Source organism: Molossus molossus, unplaced genomic scaffold (genome assembly GCF_014108415.1).
Source record: "Molossus molossus isolate mMolMol1 unplaced genomic scaffold, mMolMol1.p scaffold_m16_p_2, whole genome shotgun sequence".
NCBI classification, from domain to species: Eukaryota; Metazoa; Chordata; class Mammalia; order Chiroptera; family Molossidae; genus Molossus; species Molossus molossus.
This window is the reverse complement of record NW_023425355.1, coordinates 131010320-131033006: the sequence shown is the minus strand read 5'-3', so window position 1 is coordinate 131033006 and position 22687 is coordinate 131010320. Positions and strand designations below refer to the sequence as shown.

The following is a 22687-nucleotide window of genomic DNA, read 5'->3' as shown; positions in this document are numbered from 1 at the left end:
AACCAACTTCCACTGTGTGGGTCATAATCACTGGAGCTCTCTCTGGCTTTATCACCTTTTCTCCCGTGGGTACTCCTGTTGGGTTGCCTTGTGAAACATGAACATAAAGGTGTTCTCTCTCCATGAGACCCATTATGGTACAACCAGATTGAAAATACCTCCTGGGAAGTAAGATCTCCTCTGGACCTCTTTTGTTTGTTTGTTTGTTTGTTTGTTTGTTTGTTAATCCTCACCTGAGGATACTGTTTCATTGAGTTTTAGGGAGAATGGAAGGGAGGGAGGGAGGGAGGGAGGGAGAGAGAGAGAGAGAGAGAGAGAGAGAGAGAGAGAGAGAGAGACATGGATTGGTTGCGTCCTGCATGACAACGACCAGGGCTGGGAATTGAACCCACAACCCAGGTACATGCCCTTGACCAGAATCAAACTTGAGACCCTTTGGACAGCAGGCCGAAACTCTAACCACTGAGAAAACCAGCCAGGGCATTCTCTGGACCTTTATCGATGAAGGCCTGGAACCTATAATGTGCACATGCCCATGGCCTGAGCACTCACTGTCCCAAGTGACAGTCCTTGAGAATCCTTGTCTGTCAGGCTCTCTCTCCACCCTAGGGCAGATGGCTTGGCTAAGACACTATGTACATATGTACCTTCCAAGGGCTCATGACACATGCTCCACTTTGGATCAGATGCGTTTGGCTTGCTAGATCAAAGTCAAGCCCACTATGTTAGGAGCTGCATCTTCAATGAGTGCTCAACTATAGCAACAGACTGACTAGATCCAAAGGCTGTGTTGCTTTGTATCTAGCCTATCCTCTGGAGCATACCCTTCAGTCACTGGATGCCTCTCCTAGAATTCAGCTGGGTGGGGTATCAAAGTAAGGATCCCAATGTGTTAGCTTGTTTTTGTGTTGGTTTTGAATACAGGTTTGTAAGAAACCCATAGTCATAGGGAAAACGAAAATTTGCCTCAGACGAAGATGAGTTGGTGACTCAGCTTTGTCAACTTTATGTAGAGTGTCACTAAGTTTCCTGGCTCATGTGGCTAAACTGTCTGTCGGATTCTGTCCCCCAGCAAGGCATCTTATTTATACTCTCCCTACCAAGATATAATCTCCATTTTAGAACTTTGAATTCTCTCTCTTTGTCTTTCAGCTTTTGTTTTACATAGTCCACAGGAGGCTTAATTGTCAATGGAAACTGAGCACCAAGATCAGCAGTTGTCCTTGTTTTGCAATAAAAATGCACTGCCCAGAAGTCTGGCTCAGAAGTCTAGCTCCAGGACCACCTTCTGATCGCGTCCCTATAAAACTGCTTTAAAGACAAAAGCTTCCAGCTAAATAAGCTACCCTCAAGGATGTTTAATAATGATGGGTCTCAAAACCCTGGCAACTGGCTTTCTTTTTCAACTTTATGGAGAATTCAGTATACAGTCTCTCTTATTTTTTTAAGAAGTGTGACCTTTTATTCTCCCACAATTACAGGATCTATTACCTTATTAGACTTTTCATTTAAAAATGTATACCAGTCTCCCTTTTTTGATAAAATGTAAGCCTTGCCTTGCAGGCCCGTGTACAGAAGGTTTCAGAATCACCTGGGGAGTTTTTTAGAAGCAAAGATTCCCAGAGTATCTCATTCAATAAACCTAAGAGGGGCCCAAGAATCTGTTACTACGATCAGTCAAGTTTAGAAAACCACTACTGCACAAGCAGATGCTTGGGGAACAGTTATTTAACTTAATTTGTATAAACACTCAAACATACTTTTAAAACATCTGAACGAGTGAAATGAAAATTGTCCTAAACATGAAAAGAAATAGTGACTGGCCACCTGCTAAAGAAGTTACAGGATTTATTTAACATTCATTTTGTTTTTTTGTTTTTTTTAGAGAGAGAGTGGAAGGAAGGAGGGAGGGAGAGAAACATCGATGTGAGGAAGACACATTGATTGGCTGCCTCCTGTATGACCCCGGCCGGGGCGGAGGATCAAACCCACAACCTAGGTACATGCCCTTGACCAGAAATGAACCCAAGACCCTTTGATCCATAGGCTGACGCTCTAATCGCTGAACCAAACCAGCCAGGACTCAAGAATATATTTAAACAAAATGCAACTAACACCTTCCACCCCTAATTCCCTTTCTAACTACTACCCTATCCTTTATCTCCCTCCACTGACAAATTTATTTTTAAAATAGACTATGGTTAGAAGGTAAAACAGTGGATACCCTTAGCACGCCAGGGAGTGGCTAGAACAGAAGGGTCATGAGGGTGTAGGTGAAAAAGGGACCACATACTAAATCTGACAAGCACAGGGGAGGCCTGCATGGCAAACAAACTCTATAAAGTAACCACATAGGATGGTCTGAAATGAAAACTTCCTAACTAAAAGGGAGTCATGTGGGTAGTAATGTCCTAGGCTGTTATCTTCCCTGACAAAGTTCAATCTTTTTACCTTAACTGAGCCTGTCTATTGTCTTTTTACATCTGTAATAACATACCTTTGGAATGTCACGGTCATTTCTTTTCCAGAGCCCTCTGGGCACAGTCATCCACCAGAGCAGGAGACCACAGAACACCTCATTGTTATCTTGTTTCTCCACATACCATCTCTATGTGCTGTAAATGTTAACTGTTAACTATCCGGTATCCACCAATATAAAAACAGCATGTGTCTATCTACTTTACTTTTTATCCAGTCTCAGAGACTTCCCCATTTTGCTTTCTCCTGCCTCCCTAATCTATCACCAATGGATTTCCTGTAGCCTCCTTCTGTCTTCTTTGATTCTGATGTATAAAGTAAGTGGTAAAACTGCCATTTTCCAGAGCATTTTCTCAATCCATTGAGATTTTGCTTCCCAGCAACTGTTGCCAGTTTGGTTCAAATAAAATAATAAAAATTCCCTACAGGTTTGGACATTTCTTACATTGACTAGTGCTAGCTACATTAGTATGGTCAGTTTGTAAAAATTCACTTATGATCTGTACACTTTTCTGTATGTATGTTATATTTAAACACCAAGTTATAGAGACTCTGTTTGCTTTCTCTACTTTATTCCCTCCTCCCTTGACTACTCAGGGTACCAAAAACTGTTCTTCCTAAGGCCTCCCAGTTACTAAACTTCAATGGACAGCTGGCATCTGGCTTGCACCCTGAACCTAGTGACCACTCCACCACCTTCAAATTCTGTCTTCCTTTGTTTCAAGATTCTCCTCTAGCTCCGGTCTACAAGCTTCGGAGGGCACTCTTTCACTCTCCTTTTGGGACTTCTCTTCCTCTGTCCACCTCTTCAAGGGTGATGAGTCAGTCCTTAACTCTCTCCTTAAGCCCTCTCCTCTACTCACTCCAGAGCAATTTCATTTAAATCTAAGTCTTTAGCCCTGGCCAGTTTGGCTCAGCAGTTGGAGCATCGGCCTGTGGACCAGAGTCCTGGGTTCAGTTCCTGCTAGGGTCATGTACCAAAAAAAAAATCTAAATCTTTAACTCCAACCCTATGCTATTGATGCCCAGATCAGTATTCCCAGCCAGGGCCTCGCCCTAAGTGTCAGGCTTGCATGGACACCTTCACTAGGTTTTTCCATTACTGCTTCATAATGAATTTTCTTTCTCCAAAACCCGTTTTTCTCTGAGTTTCCTTGCCCCATTTAATAGCCCAACAAGCCACACAAAGGACAACATCAAAGCAACTCTTGAATAAAACAATGAAAACAGACTTCAAAAACAGTAAGATGTGATTGCTGCCTCCAAATAAAGCAGATAAACAAATAATTACACCACCTGTGTAAGTGCACAACCAGGGGCAGGAGTAACAAAGAAAAAGGAATCATGTACCACAACTAGAAATTCTGGGAAACAACTGCAGAGAGAAGGCGGAATCAACAATCAGAAAGTTTATGTCTGCCTTCCTGCCACCCTCCCTCCCTCTCTTCTCTTTTTTTAGCAAAGTCACCCAACAGATTAATGTTAAGACTCAGTGTCATTAGGAATAGGCTCTATAAAGATAGAGTAATTAAAAAAAAAAGTGCCCTGGCCGGTTTGGCTCAGCGGTTAGAGCGTCGGCCTGTGGTCCAGAGAGACCCAGGTTCGATTCCCGCTAAGGGCACGTACTTCGGTTGCAGTTTGTCCCCGGGCCCTGGTTGGTCATGTGGGTGGCAGCCACTTGATGTGTCCCTTTCACATCGATGTTTCTCTCTCTCTCTCTCTCTCTCTCTCTTTCTCTCTCTCTCTCTCTCTCTCTCTCTCTCTCTCCCTCTCTCCCTCCCACTCTATTTGAATAAAAAATGGAAAAATGTTCTCAGGTGAGGATTAAAAAAAAAAAAGGAGAAAGGTTAGAACATGAGGATGATTTCTGACACACCACAGTCCTTTCAGCTACACCCATGAGTAGATTCGATTGCTATACAGAGCAAATGTAGTCAACCATAAACCATGGCTGCTACTTTAATATAAAAAACATTTTTAATCAAAGAGTTCCCTTTTAATATCAATGTCAGATAGGGTTTTGAAAATAATCCACCGCTCAAAATAATTTGGTATCAAAAACTGCATAAATAAATCTTATGTTTGTTTTTATTTACTTTTTATTTTTTTATTTTTATCCTCACCCGAGGACATTTTTCCATTTTTTTTCAGATAGAGTAGGAGGGAGGGAGAGGAAGAGAGAGAGAGAGAGAGAGAGAGAAACATCGACATGAAAGGGACACATCGAGTGGCCATCACCCACACGACCAACCAGGGCTGGGGACAAACCGCAACCGAGGTACATGCCCTTAGCGGGAACCGAACCCGGGTCTCTCTGGACCACAGGCTGACGCTCTAACCGCTGAGTCAAACCGGCCAGGGCTAATGCTTGTTTTTAAATCATCACCTGAGGATATATTTTTATTGATTTCTAAAGAGAGAGAAAATGAGAGGAAGAAAAAAAAGAAAGAGAGAAACATTGATCTGTTGCCTTCTGTACGCACCCCAACTGGGGATTGAACCCACAACCTAGGTATGTGTCCTGATCAGGCATTTAATCTGCAAACTTTTGTTGTATGGGAGGATACTCCAACCAACTGAGCCACCTGGCCAAGGCAATTTAATGCTTTAATTATTGCATTTTTGCTGTCATATAACCTGTACATTCAAATGTGCGGCTGTTTCCAAAGTTATAAGATCATTTTCATATCACTTTAGAAAATAAATGTATTTGGGGGACATTTTAAAGTAAATGCCATTTAGAGCCTTGGTTGGGTTGTGTGGGTGGCAACCACTCAATGTGTCCCTTTCACGTCGATGTTTCTCTCTCTCTCTCTCTCTCTCTCTCCCTCCCACTCTATCTGAACAAAAAATGGAAAAATGTCCTCAGGTGAGGAAATAAATAAATAAATAAATAGGAAAATATCCTTGGGTGCGAAGTAACAAAAAAAGAAAAAGAACTAAAGTAAATGCCATTTCAAATTAAATATTCCCCTATTTACAGGAAATGAGACACAATTACGTATCACCCACTATGTTACATTGGTTCTTTGACCTTCAATCAACCTTTTGTGCAATAATTTCCATATGAAAGCATTTTTCATTTAAAAGCAAAATGCTTTTAATTTGATTCTTTTCAGTTATTTAATAAGTAAAATCTGAAATGCATCTTTTTTAAAAAGGTCTTTGAAAACTGACAATATATTTGAGGTTATTCTTGTTCTTAAAAAGAACATAAAACAAAAATGAACTATGTGAAAGAATTTAGGGTAAAACGAAATGATTCAAACAATCAACCATTATGTCTAAATCAGGCCACACTGTTGTCATTAGTAATGTGTCACAAATACATTAGAATTAGAAATAAAGAGAAACTAAATGAGTCCATATTCTTGATACACCAAAAGAATTTGCCCTCTCTCCCAACAGGAGCATTCAGTGTAGTGCCTACATTTTATACAACAATCCTGTCTAATCTGGAGGGCCACACAACAAACTGGTAACAGAGGCTTTCTATGAGAAGGGGGTTAGAGGGAAGCGGACAATGGAAACCTGATGATTACCTTAACTGTACTGTTTTGACTTTTTTCAAGGAAAAGTTATTTCAGTATTACTTATACAATTTCTAAATATGTATTTTCTCATCTCACACCCCTTAGCATGGTCATTATAAAAAAACAAACAAACAAAAAAACAAGTGTTGGCAAGGATAGAGAGAAAGTGGAACCCTCGTGCACTATTGAGAAAATGGTACAGCCACAAAGGAAAACAGTATGGAACGTCCTCAGAAAATTAAAAATAGAATTAAAATGATCCAGCAATTCCACTTCTGGGTATTTATCCAATAGAACTGAAAGCAGGGTCTCGAGGATATATTTTTGCACATCCATGTTCATCGTAACATTATTTACAATAGCCAAAAAGTGGAAGCAAGCCCTGGCTCAGTTGGTTGAAGCATCGTCTTGTGTACAAAAAGGTTGTGGGTTTGATTCCCGGTCAGGGCACATATTTAGGTTGTGGGTTCAATCCCTGGTCAGGACGCATATGGAACGCAACCAATCAATGTTTCTCTCTCACTCTCTCTTTCTCTCCCTCCCCTTTTCCTCTCTCTCTAAAATCAATAAAAATATATCCTCGGGTGAGGATTAAGAAAAAAGTGGAAGCAACCCAAGTGTCTATGGTAAGATGAATGGGTAAATTTGCTCTATACATACAATGGAATATTAAAACCTTAAGGACATTATGCTAAGTGAAGAAGCCAGCAACAAAAAACAAATGCTGTATAATTTCATTTATATGAGGTATTTAAAATAGTCAAACTAATAGAAACAGGAAGTAAATGGTGGGTACCAGGAGCTGGGGGAAGGAGGAAATGGGAGTTGTTTAATGAGTATAGAATTTCAGTTGGGCAAGATGAAAAAGTTCTGGAGTTCTTTTCCACATCAATGTAAATATAGTTAACACTACTGAACTGTATACTTAAAATGATTAAGAGGGTAAATTTTATGTTTTGTAATTTTTCAGCACAATAAAAAATATATGGAACAACAACAAAAAAAAGGTTAATATGGTAAAAAGAAAAATCAATGCAGCCAGAAAGAAAAATAAACAGTAAGCCCCTCAAAAAAAAGTATTTTTTCTTCAATCAGATAAAATGTTCAGCTTATAAGAAAATTGGTCTCAATATATTTGAAATAAAAATGAAAAAGCAGATTAGAAAATGGTATTTGTTTTCAAAGGGAGTGGGCGGAGATTTGTGAGTTTTTTTTTATATGCCAAACTGAGGCTATAATATATATAAGTATGCCCAGAAACAAGTCTGAAAAGATGTTAACAGTGGTTATCTATAAATGGTGGGATTCTCTAGTATTACTTGTATTTCCTGAAGTTTTTACAATGAATATTGATTTGTGTTGTAATATGCAAAAAAAAAAAAAAAGGCTGGATCCTGAGAATATTGCAAAGACTCTACCACAAAGTATAAAGATAACTCCAATAACTCCAAAAGAGGATGGGAAATATGTTTTGATCAGTGATGATTTTTTTGGAATAAGTATATTGATCAGTGACAGTGTGTCTGGAAGAAATATATTGACAGAATAATTAAATCTGTTCTCTCAAAATGACTGTTTTGACGGGCACTTGTTTGAATGTATACATTTGGGAGCACTTATACTTCAACAATACAAACCACAATCACTTCAATCTGTTCCACAGTGAAAGGGTTATGAAGCCAACATTTTAAGAGTTCAGACTTTGACCAACAAAAAGAAAAACTGTCTTCCAATTATGACAAACACAGAATAATTTTATGACAAACTTTCAATTCTGTACTGGACTAATTGATATTTCCTAGTTCTTCCTCATCCACTGTAAAATAAACATACTGTGATCTACAGAGACAACGAAAGAAAAAACAATATGAGTCTGTTTTCAAGATTAACATTTATCTTCTTCGTACAGAAAACCAACGTCTATTTTATCTTTGGAAGGCAGGAGTCACCACAAAATTAGGTCAGCAACGCAAAGAAATTGAATTGTGTCTCATCTGTAAGTGTTTCATTTCCTACCCATTAAAAATAGTTATCAGATTCTGTTAAATTCACACACCAAAAAATTCATAAATTTGTCTGATAAACAGGAAGGAAACCTCAGGGCCAAAGAGTGAGATAATTGTTTCTTCAGGCAGGTTTTGAGTCATCTGGTTGGGCTGTACTGGTTTCACAGACTTGGAACACAGATGACATGCAATTTACCAGGTTTCAAATATTTTTGAACTTTCTCATTGGGACCGAAATTGACCACTGCTTACCTAAATCTCCAAAATATACATTTTTGTTCTCTCTCCTAGAATGGCATCCCAAAATCCATTTATTCTTTTCTGAGTTAAGGGAACATAGGTAGGAAAAAAAATCACAGGGGAACATTTACTTCAAGACTTGCCTTTCAAATGCTTCTATATTTTCAAGAATTTTTTTTTTAAATCTATATTTTCTAAGAGGAAGAGCCATACTGTCAAAGTAAAATCCATCTAGGGTTCATTTCCTAATAGATCACTGTGTGCACAGAGAATGTTTCCTAACAGGTTTCGTTTCCTAACAGACCACTGTGTGCACAGAGAATGCCAAATTCACTGACGACAACTGCCTTCTGCCTCATCTCAGTTAGTCATGGGCTTTTTCGTCTTTAAGGAAAAGAAAACTGCAAAATTCTTTTGAAAAGAAAATCATGTGCAAGGCTCAATTCAACTATGATAATCTGGATTCATAATGAAACTTTGCAAAAATAACAAACAAAAACAAGAAAAGTCAGTATTTGGAATATACACAACAACTTTTGACAGTGCTCCCAAATGATGTGACTTCATAAACAGGCTCAGAGTAAATATTAGCCAAGTGAGGTTAGCCATCATCAGAGGATTCAGTAAACTTGTTGGAGTCCTCCTATCGCTTGGTGCTTACTCACTCACCAGTTTAATCGTGTCATAATGTGACACATGAATTAGCCCCTCTAATAAATGAGGAGATTCATTTCAACAAGCATAAAGAAAAAGAGGCTGTTACTTGGAAAGGACTGACATTTGTGGGCTTGGGGGAAAAAATGTACCGTTATTATTTCCATATGTACTATTTAAAAAGACCATTCAAAGGAATCAATAGACATATCTGAAGAAAGGGACCACTGAGTATCCCCCCATCTAAAGCAATTAACATGCACTTGTGAATCTATCTCTAGCTCCCACAGAAGGGTCAGAAAGAAGTAGGCAAACAAAAGCGCCTTTAGACAACATTCATTCAAAATACAATCAATCATGGTATCTATAATGGTATTATCATGAAGATACAGCTTAATAGTCGAAGTTACAAGCTCTCATCATATTGAAAACTCTACAACCCTTGCTCTAAATTCTTTCTTCTATAAGTTTTAGTGTACAATGAACACAAGTTTTTAAACCCACTGCATTAAGAAATTGGCACGGTTCAAGCTTTCTAATAAAACTGGCACGAGGCCATGCAAAAATCAAGAAAAACTCAGCAAAAGTAAAAACACAAATAACTTGTAAGTTCAAAAATATATCTTTAGACTGAGATTTTTTACCCTGAAAATATCTACATAGTTTCATGTTGTATGCACTAACTCTAAAATTTCACTTAAGCATTACTGTAGAAAAATCAACTGATACAAACTCTTTTAATCCTTTCATTTAGAAAATCTTTTGGTACCTTCCTGTCATATTATAAATAATTCAACTCTCAAATTTTTGAAATAGATACATATCTTTGCTATAAAGATTTTTTAAGAGCTTTCTTATGTATCTAATTACTTGCAGTCATTTTCAAAGTACCATACAAACAAATATCAAAGTTAATTTCCTAGCTTCTAAGAAGTTCCAGTTTAGTCTAGAAAGGACATGGGTGTGGAGCACATATACATACAGATTATAAATTAAACCTTTATATCATAAAAGTCTACTAACATGCATAGGCCTCATGGGGTAATAAATTCATTTATCGAAAATGTCTAGTGCATTATCTGCTGTTCTCCATTTTGTCTCTGCCCCTCATTCTTTTAAGGGATAATTCATCTACTTCTCCCTTCTCTCCTTCCAGCGTTAGCTGCACATGAGAGGCATTTGTGTTTTAGGAGTAGATGGAAGAGTGTTACAGTGGCCTAAGCAAATTTATCCAAGTCTGACCTACTTTTTTTTTCCAAGGGGGATGTTGAAAAAACATTGAGTTTTAGAGAGAGGAAGGGGGGGGGAGAGAGAGAAATAGGGAAAGGGGGGAGAAGAGAGAGGGGGGAGGGAGAGGGAGAGAGAGAAAGACACTGATCAGCTGCCTCCTCCACACACCGAGACCGGATCAAACCGCAACCTGGGTATGTGTCCTGACCAGGAGTCAAACCTGAGACCCTTCAGTGCACGGGAGGATGCTCCAACCAACTAAGCCACACCAGCCAGGGCTGGTCTACTTTTTACAGTCCTAAATCCACAGTGTTAACCTGAAACTCTAGATCACTTCAGTGGACAGATGTGCTGCAGAAGGAATTGAAAACACTTTATATTCATACTGTGCTTCGTAGTTCACTGTGCTTTTCACCTATGTTATCTCATTTGAACCTCCCAAATATCCTGTCGATATGGAGGGGCATAATACTGTACCCACAGTACCTTGATAAGGGGACTCCAAGATAAAGAAACCTCATTAAGGCTGCTCAGCCAGAAACACTACAACTAGAAGCTGAGCCTGTGCTATCTGACTGCGTCCAGCGGTGCAGGGCAGTTTTTTCTTCCTCTTTGTGATCTACCACCCAACATCTTCGAAGGGTAAGAAGGGGGAAATCCAATTAAGTCTGCACATGAATACGTATTTATGGGAGTAAAAATGTATTCACTATAATGCCTCAAGGAGAATTTTCCTCAGAGATGTTTAAGTTGTAAGGAAAAAAGATCTTTATTATCTTTTAAAATATGTGCCATTTAAAATATCAGTCAAGTAAAACAAAGTTGCAGTATTTCTTTTCCAATTTACAGATGATTTCCCTTTTCCATTTAGCAGTGTAATTCTCCCCTTGGTTTGTACTAGTAACATATTATTCACAGGAAGAAAACTAATTTCAGAAAGTAGGATGGGCAATAAAGGCATTACATCAAGACCAAACAGCCACAAAGAATACGTGAGGTAATAATGCCCTACAGCCAAAGATACAGTCACCTCAGATTCCTGAGTAATGAGCTCTGAATAGATACAGGTCATATCTTAACGAAGGAACTGATGCAGAACAGTTTTCACTAGGTTACCTTCTATAGTCGAGGCATCTGAGGATTCTCCCATCTCCAGACCACATCTCTCTCATGAAAATCCCATACCCTTAGATTCCATGTCAACTGAATATCACCTCTTGATGTCCACAGGTATTTCAATAAGCCCAACCTCTTCAGAATCAAATTAGCATCTCCCCCCTAAATCAAACTCGGCCTTCTTCCATTTCAATGGTTCTAACAGACATTGAATTTTCCAAGCCAAAAGCTTGAACAGCATCCTTGAATTCTCCTTCTCTCTCCTTTGCCACATCCAGTCAACTACCAAGTTTTGAATAAATACTTTCAGAAAGCCCCAATACTGTAAATAAAAAGGGGGGAGCCCTGGCCGGTTTGGCTCAGTGGTAGAGCATCAGCCCACGGACCGAGTCGTGGGTTCGATTCTGACCAAGGGCACATACCTCGCTTGTGGTTCATTCCTGGCCCTGGTCGGAGTGGTACAGGAGGCAACCTGATGTGTCTCTCTCACATCGATGTTTCTCTCTCTCTCCCTTTCTCTCCCTCCCACTCCATCTGAAGATAAATAGAAAAATATCCTCAAGTGAGAATTTTTAAAAAAGGGGAGGGGACCACTACTGTAGCAGCCTCCTCCAAGAGGCCAACTAAAAGTGACTAACAGCTTACATTCATCAAGACTTACTTTGTACCAAGCACCATGCTAAGCTTTTTTTAATCCTCGCCCAGGACATTTCTCCATTTTTTGTTCAAATGGAGTAGGAGGTGCAGAGAGAGAGAGAAAAACATCAACATAAAAGGGACACATTGAGCAGCTGCCATCCACACAACCCAACCAGGGTAGAGAACAAACCGCAACCAAGGCACATACCCTTAGTGGGAACCAGACCCAGGTCTCTCTGGACCGCAGGCCGATGCTCTAACCACTGAACTAAACCGGCCAGGGCCATGCTAAGCTTTAAGTCTGAGTTAATTCAATCCATACAACAATTTGAGGTCAGTGCTAGTCTCATCCTTGTTTTATAGATGAGGACATGGCCACAGAGAACTTTGGTATCTTGCCCCACGGTAACACCACCAGGCCCAAGGTCTTAGCATTGCGCTGAATTCTTACTTCTGTGTCCTTGTGAGCACTTTTCTGCTCTACTTGGAAGGCCTTTTCAACCTTGTCTGTCTAGCTTCAAAGGTCAGTGCAAGCACAGTCTCCTCTACAAAGTCTCCTGATGCCCCCTGCTGGTGCTTGTTCCTCTAAGTCACTGGTTTTCAAAGTTGGCTGCAAGCTCTAAAACCTAGATGCCTAGATCCCAACCCTAGAGATTCTTATGGCATTGGTCTGGGTGAAGCTGGGGCATCGACTTCTAAACGCCCCCCCCCCAGGTGGTTCTAATGTGCAGTCAAGGTTGAGAGACCCATTACTCTATATTTCCCCAACACCTTTACATCAGAGCACTTACCCCAATGCATGGGAATGGGCCATGGACGGTTTATGTTTGTGCTGCTAACAGCACTGTGAGCTCCTGAAATGGAAGTTTTAGTCACTTGGGGTTTTTTCAAAGCTAGAGAGGTTCCTGGACCTCACTTATAAACTAAATCTGATCTGTGGCTAGGGTCCTGGAAACTATTTGTCTCTTGACTAATTCTGATGTGTGCAAATTTGGGGACTCTCTCCTAAGGTGTCTTTTCATTTATACCCACCAGGGTACATACAGCACAATGCCCAGCTCATAACTGGACCATGATAAGCATTTGTGTAATGAATGAAATCTAGTAATGTGAATCTGGGGACTGGGTGTATGTATTCGGTATTCAAGCTTCCTGAAGCAGCACCCTGAAAAGCTGCTTTCTGCAATAAAATGCAAATACTGGACAGCCCTTCAAATGTGTTTTATAATCCACCAGTGCCCCCTACTGACCTGAAGATGAATAGCTAAGTCAAAACTGGTTACAGTTCAGATTACCTTAATTGTATACGCACATAACTAGTCACACACACTGTACTTTTTCCACCAACACCTATACTATCAACTCCTTTGCTCTCCGGTCCTAGGTGACCCAAGATAATAACTCCCAAACTCAGATCCAGTACTATTTGCTCTGTCCCCACTCTCAGGCTGCAATCATGATAGACTTGTCCAGCTTTTAACAGAGCCCTCAAAGCCTCTCACTTATCGTTTTTGCTCCTTGGTCAGTCCCTCTTCCAAATTCCACCACAGTCATAAAATTACTCACCATGAAAACACAAGAAACCATTCATCTACCAATTTGCCTAAATCCTTGCTATTCAAAGTATGATGGGAGGCCAGCAGCATCTATATCACCCAGAAGTTTGTTAAAAATGGAAAATCTGCCCTGGCTGATGTGGCTCAGTTGGTTGGAGCGTTGTCCCAAACACCAAAAGGCTGCAGGTTCGATTCCTGGTCAGAGCATATACCTAGGTTGCAGGTTCAGTCCCAGGATGGGGTGCATACCGAGGTAACCAAAGGATGTTTCTCACAGTGATGTTTCTTCCCACCCCCCTCTCTCCTTCCCTGCCTCCCTTCCTTTCTCTAAAATCAACAGACATAACCTCAGGTGAGGCTTTTTTAAAAAGGAGACTCTGAGCCCCCATGTCAGACCTACTGAATCAGAAGCTGCATCTTAAGAAGAGTTGCAGCCCTGGCCAGTTTGGCTCAGCGGTTAGAGCATTGGCCTGTGGTCCAGAGAGACCCAGGTTCGATTCCCGCTAAGGGCATGTACCTCGGTTGCAGTTTGTCCCCGGCCCTGGTTGGTCGTGCAGGTGGCAGCCACTCGATGTGTCCCTTTCACATCGATGTTTCTCTCACTCTCTCCCCCTCCCACTCTATTTGAAAAAAAATGGAAAAATGTCCTCGGGTGAGGATAAAAAAAAAAAAAGAAGAGTTGCATGCACATTACAGTTTAAGAAGCACTGGTTCTCAACAACTAGCCTTTTATGACAAATATGACACCACCATTTTATGACAAATATTTTTTAAGTAACTTTTGATATCTTTGAATAAAATTCATCACCCACTTACAAAGAGAGCAGTAGACTGATTTGATAGTAACATAATGGAGAACAAAAAGGAAAGATTTGTAAGAATTATATTTCAATATATAAATGTTCAACACAACTAAATTAAAGACACGAAGAACAACCCAAGTACTCAGAGGGGGTGGTACCATCCAGATGAGAATCACTGATCTCCAATCCCTCCCATCCATCTCCTTCCATCTCACAGGAGAGAGGGAATATCTCTCCTCCTTTTAAAGCTGAGGAATTCTCTTTTATAAAAGCTCCCTCTCCACATTCCTCTTTAGGCCATAAACACTGCCAAATCTTAAATACTGCAATAACCACAAAACAACTCTAGAATCCTGACCCAACATGCCCCTCTAGTTAGCATATTCTCTCTCCTTCCCTTGACCGTCAAGCTTTGTGCACATTTACACATCTCTTGGTCACCAACCATATTAATCTAGCTCTCACATCCATCAGTAAACCTAAATGTATCATGAAAGCTTTCCAAATTGCTCAAATCAATGAACACTTCTCCAAACTCATCTAACTCAGCTTTCTGAATTCAGGACACTGTTGGTTACATATCCAGTCTCCATTCCCCCACTGTGTTCATGAAATCATTTCTCCCATGTGATAAAGGTAAAGTGACCCTATCCAGATATAATCCTGTGTCTAAGACAATCAGAGCATGTCATTCCCTTGGCGATCACTGAAGGGTTAGGGACAGAAACCTGATCTAAATTGGTCGAATCAGACTGAAGGAAGAGCATAATCCAAGCAAGCATGGAAATTTTGTCCCCTCTCTTTCTTTTGCTGTAGTGAATGGGAAAGCATGTGTTATGAGCAGTCATCTTGAGCCATAGGGGAACCAATCTTAGTGTTCAAAGTCAAGAAGAGAGACTGAGTCCTTGAAGACACTGTTGATCCACAGGAGTCTACCCTTCCTCTGGACTTTGAGAGATAATTTTCCTTACTATTTAAGCAATTGAGTTTTCCAAGCTGAAAGTATCCTAACATAGCCTGTCCTTCTTGAAACTTTCCTCCCTTAATTTTCTAAACATCACTGTTTTGTGCTTCTACTTCTCAAAAGTTGCTTCTCCGACATCTCTGACCTCCCCTCTCCCTCTACCTACTCCTTGTACTTTGTGTTTTCCAAGGTTTCTTGCATCTTTTCTACTCCAATTGCATGTCTTAATTATTTCAGCCCACTCTATCTTTCCCTTGACACAGGAGAACTGAGTTCCTGGCACTTCCCCCAATAGAATACCTGTGCTGATGTTCCCCAGCTCATCCCCCTCAGGAACTACTTGTCTTTCAAAAGTAAATTTAAATGTCTCCTGTGTGACACTTCTCCCCAGGGGTTCCTTGCCTTTTTGTGCCACGGACTTCTTTGGCAATCTGATGAACCCTATGGACCCCTTCTCAAAGTAATGCTTCTAACTGCATAAAATACCAATTATATTGCAATAGTTATAAAAATATTTTTAAAACCCAAAATCTGATATAGTAATATGTGCTTCTTTGTTAGCTCATTAAATAAAGAGACCTCACAGTGAGTCCTGTGACTACTGTAATTTTGAAGTAGTGATGAGCATAAATGACATCTGCAACAACTGTAATGTGATGTGAAAAATGTCTGACTTGCATTGGTTTTGGTGACAGGTACTGCTAGTAGTATTGTGATTTGTTGCTGTAGTAGCTTATTAAATTAATGGCTCCCGTTGAACCACACCTCCTCATATCCATGCTCTTATGTAGTCCCCCACCATATTGACTCTGGTGTTGGCCATGTGACTTGTTTTGACATCAGCAAATGTGATGCAAGCAAATAAGATTATACATTGAGACTTGCCTCTTGGAACCCAGTAACCATGCAAGGAAGCCCAAGTTAGGCACATTGAGGGGGTACCAAGCCCCCAAATATAGGAGTTAGATTACCTTGTACTGTAGCCACCAGCTGAATTCAGCCACTGAGAGATGCCATAACTGCCCAGCCAACCCACAGATGGTGAGAATAAATCATTGTTTTAAGGCACTGGCTTGCAGTAGTTCATTCTTTAGCAATAGACAACTGAGACAGTTACCTACATTCATAACTGAAGAAATTGCTCAATTTCAATTCGAAATTGGTGACAATAAAGATTCTTTTTCCATCAAAGATCAGGAACTCTCTGGATTCTATCCAGACACTTTTGAGGGGCTAAGAACCACAGGTTAAGAAGCCCTGGTTAGGCAAAGTAGATCCTGCTCTCCTTTTTACTACCACAGTACATTGTTGATACCCATGTAAACCGATCACAGCATATTCTTTGTCATTGAAACCATAAAACTGAGCTGAGCTTCTAGAACATAATAGGTGTTCAACACAAATTAATCAAATGAATGCAAGTTGCGTATGGGATCTGTCATCCTGACTAAACTGTGAGCTGCCTAAAGACAAAATAAAAGTGAATGCTTAGATGGAATGTCTATGTGCCAAAGACCCTTCTGAGTGCTTTACACACGTAACTTATTTTTTCTATATAACAACTCTATGAGGTAGATGCTATTCCAATTTCACCAACAGGAAAACAAGTACAAAAAGGTTAAGTGACTTGCCCAAGGTCACACAGGTAGAAAGTGGCAATGCCAGGACAGGAAGGCATAATCTATGTTCTGATTTTATAGCCTGTACTAATGAACCCAAAGCACATTGCAGGATCTCAATAAAACTTTTGAGTAGTATTTTTGAAATTTTATTAGCATTATTTTACGGATGTTATGCTTCTTGCAGACTAATTTCTGGTAGCTTGTGATTTGTTTTTCATGACAGAAACTACCATTTACTATTTTAAGTGGTAGAATAATAACGTTAAAATGCAGACTTCCGAACAAAGTCTTCACTGTACAAGTCGATTTCTTTCAAAGGACACGAATTCATAAAATGTAAAGAAAGAGGTCGACTTGTCCACACTAAATAACGTTCACTGAGGAGGGGAGCTAAGATCCAACTTCCCCTCTCACCCAGCCACTCCTATTCCAGCAACCCCCACATCCTGCAACAGCTTCTCAAGAGGGTGGCCCTCCCCCCATTTATACACTTAGGTTCTGAAACCTGACCCTACTAAGCAACCAAAGCCGAACCCCGCAGTGCCCCGAGAAGGCCTCACCCTACCACAAACCTGAGAGGGCACCAGAGGGGAGAGGGTGGATATTTGGGGGTACTTTAATTTTTTAAGTGTTTTATTCACGAGAATACGACCCAAACGGCCCCACCCACCCTCCCCGGAGTCTCACGCCTCCGCCCGGCAGCCTTTGGCTCTAAGCGGACAGGTGAATGAACCGCGGAACCAAGATGCAGCCGTCCCAGAGGCGTGAAAAGCCTCGGGGCGAGTAGGGCCTGGTCCCCGGAGGGGCTCACGAGAGCGTGGGGAAGGCTCCGGGAGACCGGGAGGGAGCGGTGACAGCTGTGACCCGACTCCACGCTCTCACCTTGAACATGTCGCTGGCAGCGGCGGCTCCGGCGGGGTCACCCCGACCTAGGCCCCGCCCACTACAGAGAGGCGGCTACGGCGGCCGGATAGGGTCCTGATTCTTCCTACCGCAAGCGGGCGGCGGTGCGGGTGACGACAGTACAGCCAAGTCGATCCCGAGAAAGCTTACTTCGGAAGCCTGGGCTAGAAAAGACGTCGCTAAACTGCAGGGCGTCGCGCTTAGCGCGACCGGTGAACTTAAGCCCCGCCTCCAAGAGGCTCCGCCCCTGCGCCGGCGGTTGCTAGGCGGCCAGAAAGCGCCAGCTCAGTGTGGGCGGTACAAGGGGGAGCGAGGAGGGAGGTGCCTGACGCCTCGCAGCGCTGGGAATCGGCTTTCGCGGGCCTGATTGGGCGCGCAGCGGCGTGGGCTGGGAATCGTCCACGAGGCCGCCGGGCGGGGGCGCCCGATGGGCCTTGGGCGGCTGGGAAAGCCTCGGAGCCGGAAGCCGCCGACTTTGGGGCCTGGAGTTACCTCTCAAAAGGTTTTCAGAATTTTTTTTTTTTTTTACCATGGGCTGGAGTTTCTCAGGTCTTAAACTAATTTTCTACGTCCTTTAGTCTCTGAAGTCCCCAACCTTTTGTTTTCTCTTTAACATACTTAAGTGTATGTTCCTCACTGGGAATCAAGAGTTTGTCCCTTAATACTAATAGAAATAAGTAATAATGACAATAATTATCTTATTAACAAGAATAGTAAGCTCTAACACGGCCTTTACTGTGTGCCCAGCTCAGTCCTAAACCCCTTACACATGCTTATCTATTCAACAACCAAAGTAGGTGGGCACGATTATTATTCCCAACCTAATAGATGAGGAAACTGAGGCATAGAGAAGTAATTGGTACAAGACCACGCAGAAGGGAAGTGGGAAGCCAGGATCCAAACCTAGGTAGTCTGCCTTTAAAACCTGTGATCTCGCATAACTAATTGCTGTAGTGTGTCATAATGGGGCTGTATTTCATATTTCATTCTGTATTTCACGTCCTAACCCATCCTAACCCGTACCGTCTAACCTAACGGTAGAAAGTGTAAACCCATCCAGGCAGGCATCCGGAAGATTTGGACGTGTCACTGCCCTCCAGTCAAAGACCACTTGAAATACCACTGTAGTTGAACAAGTTGGATTTATTTCTCGTTGCTGCGAGGAAAAGACCTACTTTGGGAAACAGTGGGGAATCTCAGTAAGAGGGTGTTAGAAAGATTTATTATAGGATTTGGGCTTCATTGGGTGATTTTGGGACGAGTTCAAGGAAGTGGAGCTTTGCTCTGGGTTGGTTGTCATTAGGAAGCCAGAGTAACACCAAACCCCAGCTGTGAGTGCCAGGCCAGCTCCCAGATGTTAAGGGCTGCTTTTCTCCTGGAAAGAATTGTATGTTACAAGCCACCCTATCCACATTCCTAAGAAGATATATTGAGAAGACTCTGAAGGCTCTGCATTAGTAGTGCAATGACGAATATATAATATATATTAAAATGTGCTTTATAAATTAGGGCAGGAGTTTTTTGTTTTTTTTTTTATCCTCACCCGAGGACATTTTTCCATTTTTTGTTCAGGTAGAGTGGGAGGGAGAGAGAGGAACAGAGAGAGAGAGAGAGAAACATCGATGTGAAAGGAACACATCGAGTGGCTGCCACCCGCACAACCGACCAAGGCCGGGGACAAACTGCAACCGAGGTACGCGCCCTTAGCGGAAACGGAACCCGGGTCTCTCAGGACCGCAGGCCGATGCTCCAACCGCTGAGCCAAACCAGCCAGGGCTTTTTTTTATTTATTTATTCAGACAGAGCGGGAAGGAGAGAGAGAAACATCGACGTGAAAGGAACACATCGAGTGGCTGCCACCCACACAACCCAACCAGGGCCGGACACAAACTGCAACCGAGGTACGTGCCCTTAGCGGGAACCGAACCCGGGTCTCTCTGGACCGCAGGTCAACGCTCTAACTGCTGAGCCAAACTGGCCAGGGCAGGGCAGGAGTTCTTAATTCAGGGAGTATGTGAACTTGGATGGGGGAAATTACAGCTTTATTTTTACTAACCTCTAACTGAACTTGAGCATTTCTTTCGATTATAGTGTAGGCAACAAACCACAGTAATATCAGCAGTAACTGTGACTTTGTCATCAAGAGAAAGCACAGATATCTTCATATGTTATAGTCATGGAAGATTTCTTGAGATATAATCTCTACTCATTACCAGTTCATAAGTCCAGTAGTGATTCGAGCTCTCATTTTTTAATGCATAAAGAAGGCACATATTTCTATAATTTTGTTTTTGAAAATATTCCAACAATGATTTCAATATAATTGAAGGTTTTGTAATCCTATATATTTTATGTTATGCGTTTTTAAAAACATAGTTCTTGGAAGGAGTCTGTCTGTAGGGGTCCACAACTCCAGAAGAAAAGATAAAGAGCCCCTGGTTTAGTAGAAGAAACTAAGCAGTGACTAAGAATTTGGGAACTGCCCTGGCCAGTTTGTCTCAGTGGTTAGAGCATCGGCCTGCGATCCAGAGATGGCCGCTAAGGGCCCCGTATCTCAGTTGCAGTTTGTCCCCGGCCCTGGTTGGTCGTGCGGGTGGCAGCCACTTGATGTGTCCCTTTCACGTCGATGTTTCTCTCTCTCTCTCTCAGTTTCTCTCTTTCTCTTTCTCTGTCTCTCTCTCTCTCCCCCCTCCCACTCTATCTGAACAAAAAATGGAAAAAAATGTCCTCGGGTGAGGATTAAAAAAAAAAGAATTTGGGAACTGCATCCCAACTGGAGTAATGTATCAAAGAATAGAAAATCAGAGATGGAATCAGATCATTTAGTACTCACCCTCTCCCTTTACCAAGGCAGGATCTGTGTTACTGAGAGGTTAAGGGACTTGCCCAAAGCTTCACAGCTAATCCGTGATGAAACCGGGGTGGAAAATTTTTAGACAAGCATGTAAAAGCCCTCCACTCTGCTCAGCATTGGGGAGTCCATAGTTAGCAAGATGCCTGCTGCCCTCAATGAGCTTGTGGTGGTGACGGCCAAGAAAACAAATTATAATGCAATATGAGAACTGTAAAAGAAAAACATATACAGTATTATGGGACCTTAGAGACAGGAGTGAGCAGTTCTGTAAAATAGGTGGAAAACTTAAAGAGGCACTAGTTAGCTGGGGTCTTCAAGGATGAATTGGTGTTTGCTGGTGGCAAGGAAGCCATTCCAGGTAGAGGACATGACATGATCAGCAGCCCAGAGTTGTAAAACATTGATTTTGGCAAGAATTTCATGTTCTCACCCTGGCCAGTGTGGGTCAATGGTTAGAGTGTCGGCCTGTGCACCAGAGGGTCTCAGGTTCAATTACTAGTCCAAGGCACGGGCCTAGGTTGCAGGTTTGATCTCTGGCCCCAGTTAGGGCACGTGCAGGAGGCAACCAATTGATGTGTCTCTCACATCTATGTTTCTCTCTCCCGTTCCCTCTCTCTCCCTTCTACTCTCTCTAAAAATCAATGGAAAAAATATCCTCAGGTGAGAATTTCTTTAAAAAAAGTTCTTGTTCTCACTGAGCGTAGAGAGGAATGCTGATGAAAGTTGGTATTTTAAGATTTGAAAGAGAAAATAGAACTAAATTGTGAAAAGGCTTGAACGGCATTCTAAAGAGTCTGGACTTCAGCTTGTAGGAAATGAGGTATCCCTGAAAGATTTTAAGTTGGGGAGTGATAAGGATGGATTATTGCTCTAAAAAGTTAACTCCAGCTGCAGTGTGGAGAATGAATAGGATGTTTAAGAGCCTGGAGACAGGAGAGCAGTTAGACGGTGATTGGATAGGTACCCTTGTCTTTCCCATATTCCTCATAATATGTTTAGTATACAAAGACTGTAAACTGTAAGCAATATTACGAGATACAGGATGCCTTCCTTTATAAGGGATTCTGGAATTACTGCAACAATCATAAGACACTTGAGTCTCATCCAAACAGTGTAATAATATAGATTATGACCTAAAATGCTTAATTTATGCACTTTCAGACTACTTCATTATAAGAAAAATGTATCTTACCTCAATGGTAGCAGTCAAAGGTGTTCAAAAATCAATTCATCCAAGGTTGGAAAAAGACCACAAAGTACCTTTGCCAAATACTGAAGAGACAAAGGCAGTACCACCACTGTGAGTACCATCTTTTGCCTTGTATCATTTTCCACAATTGAACAGTTTACATAGGTATTTACCCAGCTAACATCAAACACTTCTTGTTTTGTAAATTATAGGTTTTTGTGTGTGTTTTAAAATTACTTTTGAATTGAATAATTATTATAATTATAGTATTTCACAATTTACAACGCATGTTAATGCATATCTCTTTGATCATGACACAACCCTGTGAAGCAGTCTTATTATTACAATTTATAAGTGAGGAAGCCACAACTGGGAGAAGGTAAGTGGTTTGCAGAAAGTTAGACAGCTAATAAATGGCATCAGCTCAGATTCAAAGGATTGTTTCCATACTCCAGGCCTTTTCTACTCTACACCTTGTAGTCTGCATTTTGCCAAGGGTGATATTATACAGGAACACCTCTCTTTGCCCTTGTAGCCATGTGGGGGCTAATGATGGGGTTGGGGGGTCGGGGAGAAGGAGATCCCTGTGACCTCCTAATGCTGGGATATGATCAAAAGTAAAATAATTCTCTGACCTGACTGGGATGAACCTGGTTCAAGCATAGATAACAAAGGAATTTCTTTTCAAGGATATGGTCATCTGCTCCCAGAAGAGAAATGGACCTACTATAAACTTCAACGATTCCACATTCTCTTTTCTTAGCACTTGAACTAGTTGGACATTGTTTTTAAGAACTAACTACAGCGGAATCATTTTAGGTCATGGATGTTTTTAGAAAACGAGTTTGTCTCCTCACACATTATTTATAATATATGTGCCCTTTGATGATAAAGATTTAG

The 22687-nt window shown here is 41.4% G+C and overlaps 1 protein-coding gene across 2 annotated transcripts in view; it reads right to left on the bottom strand.

Annotated features, from left to right (window-relative positions):
- The window catches only part of APOO (apolipoprotein O), a 56079-nt gene extending 38122 nt beyond the window's left edge, over positions 1 to 17957 (bottom strand). Inside the window, exon 1 of one of the 2 annotated variants that reach the window (XM_036270216.1) lies at positions 17724 to 17957. In XM_036270216.1, coding sequence (XP_036126109.1) covers positions 17724 to 17732 — 9 coding nt within the window. In that variant the 5' untranslated portion in view covers positions 17733 to 17957. Of the gene's footprint in view, positions 1 to 2497; positions 2587 to 17723 lie in introns of those variants that run through there. The other variant, XM_036270215.1, reaches the window with a different exon arrangement.
- Between the last annotated feature and the right edge of the window lie 4730 nt (positions 17958 to 22687).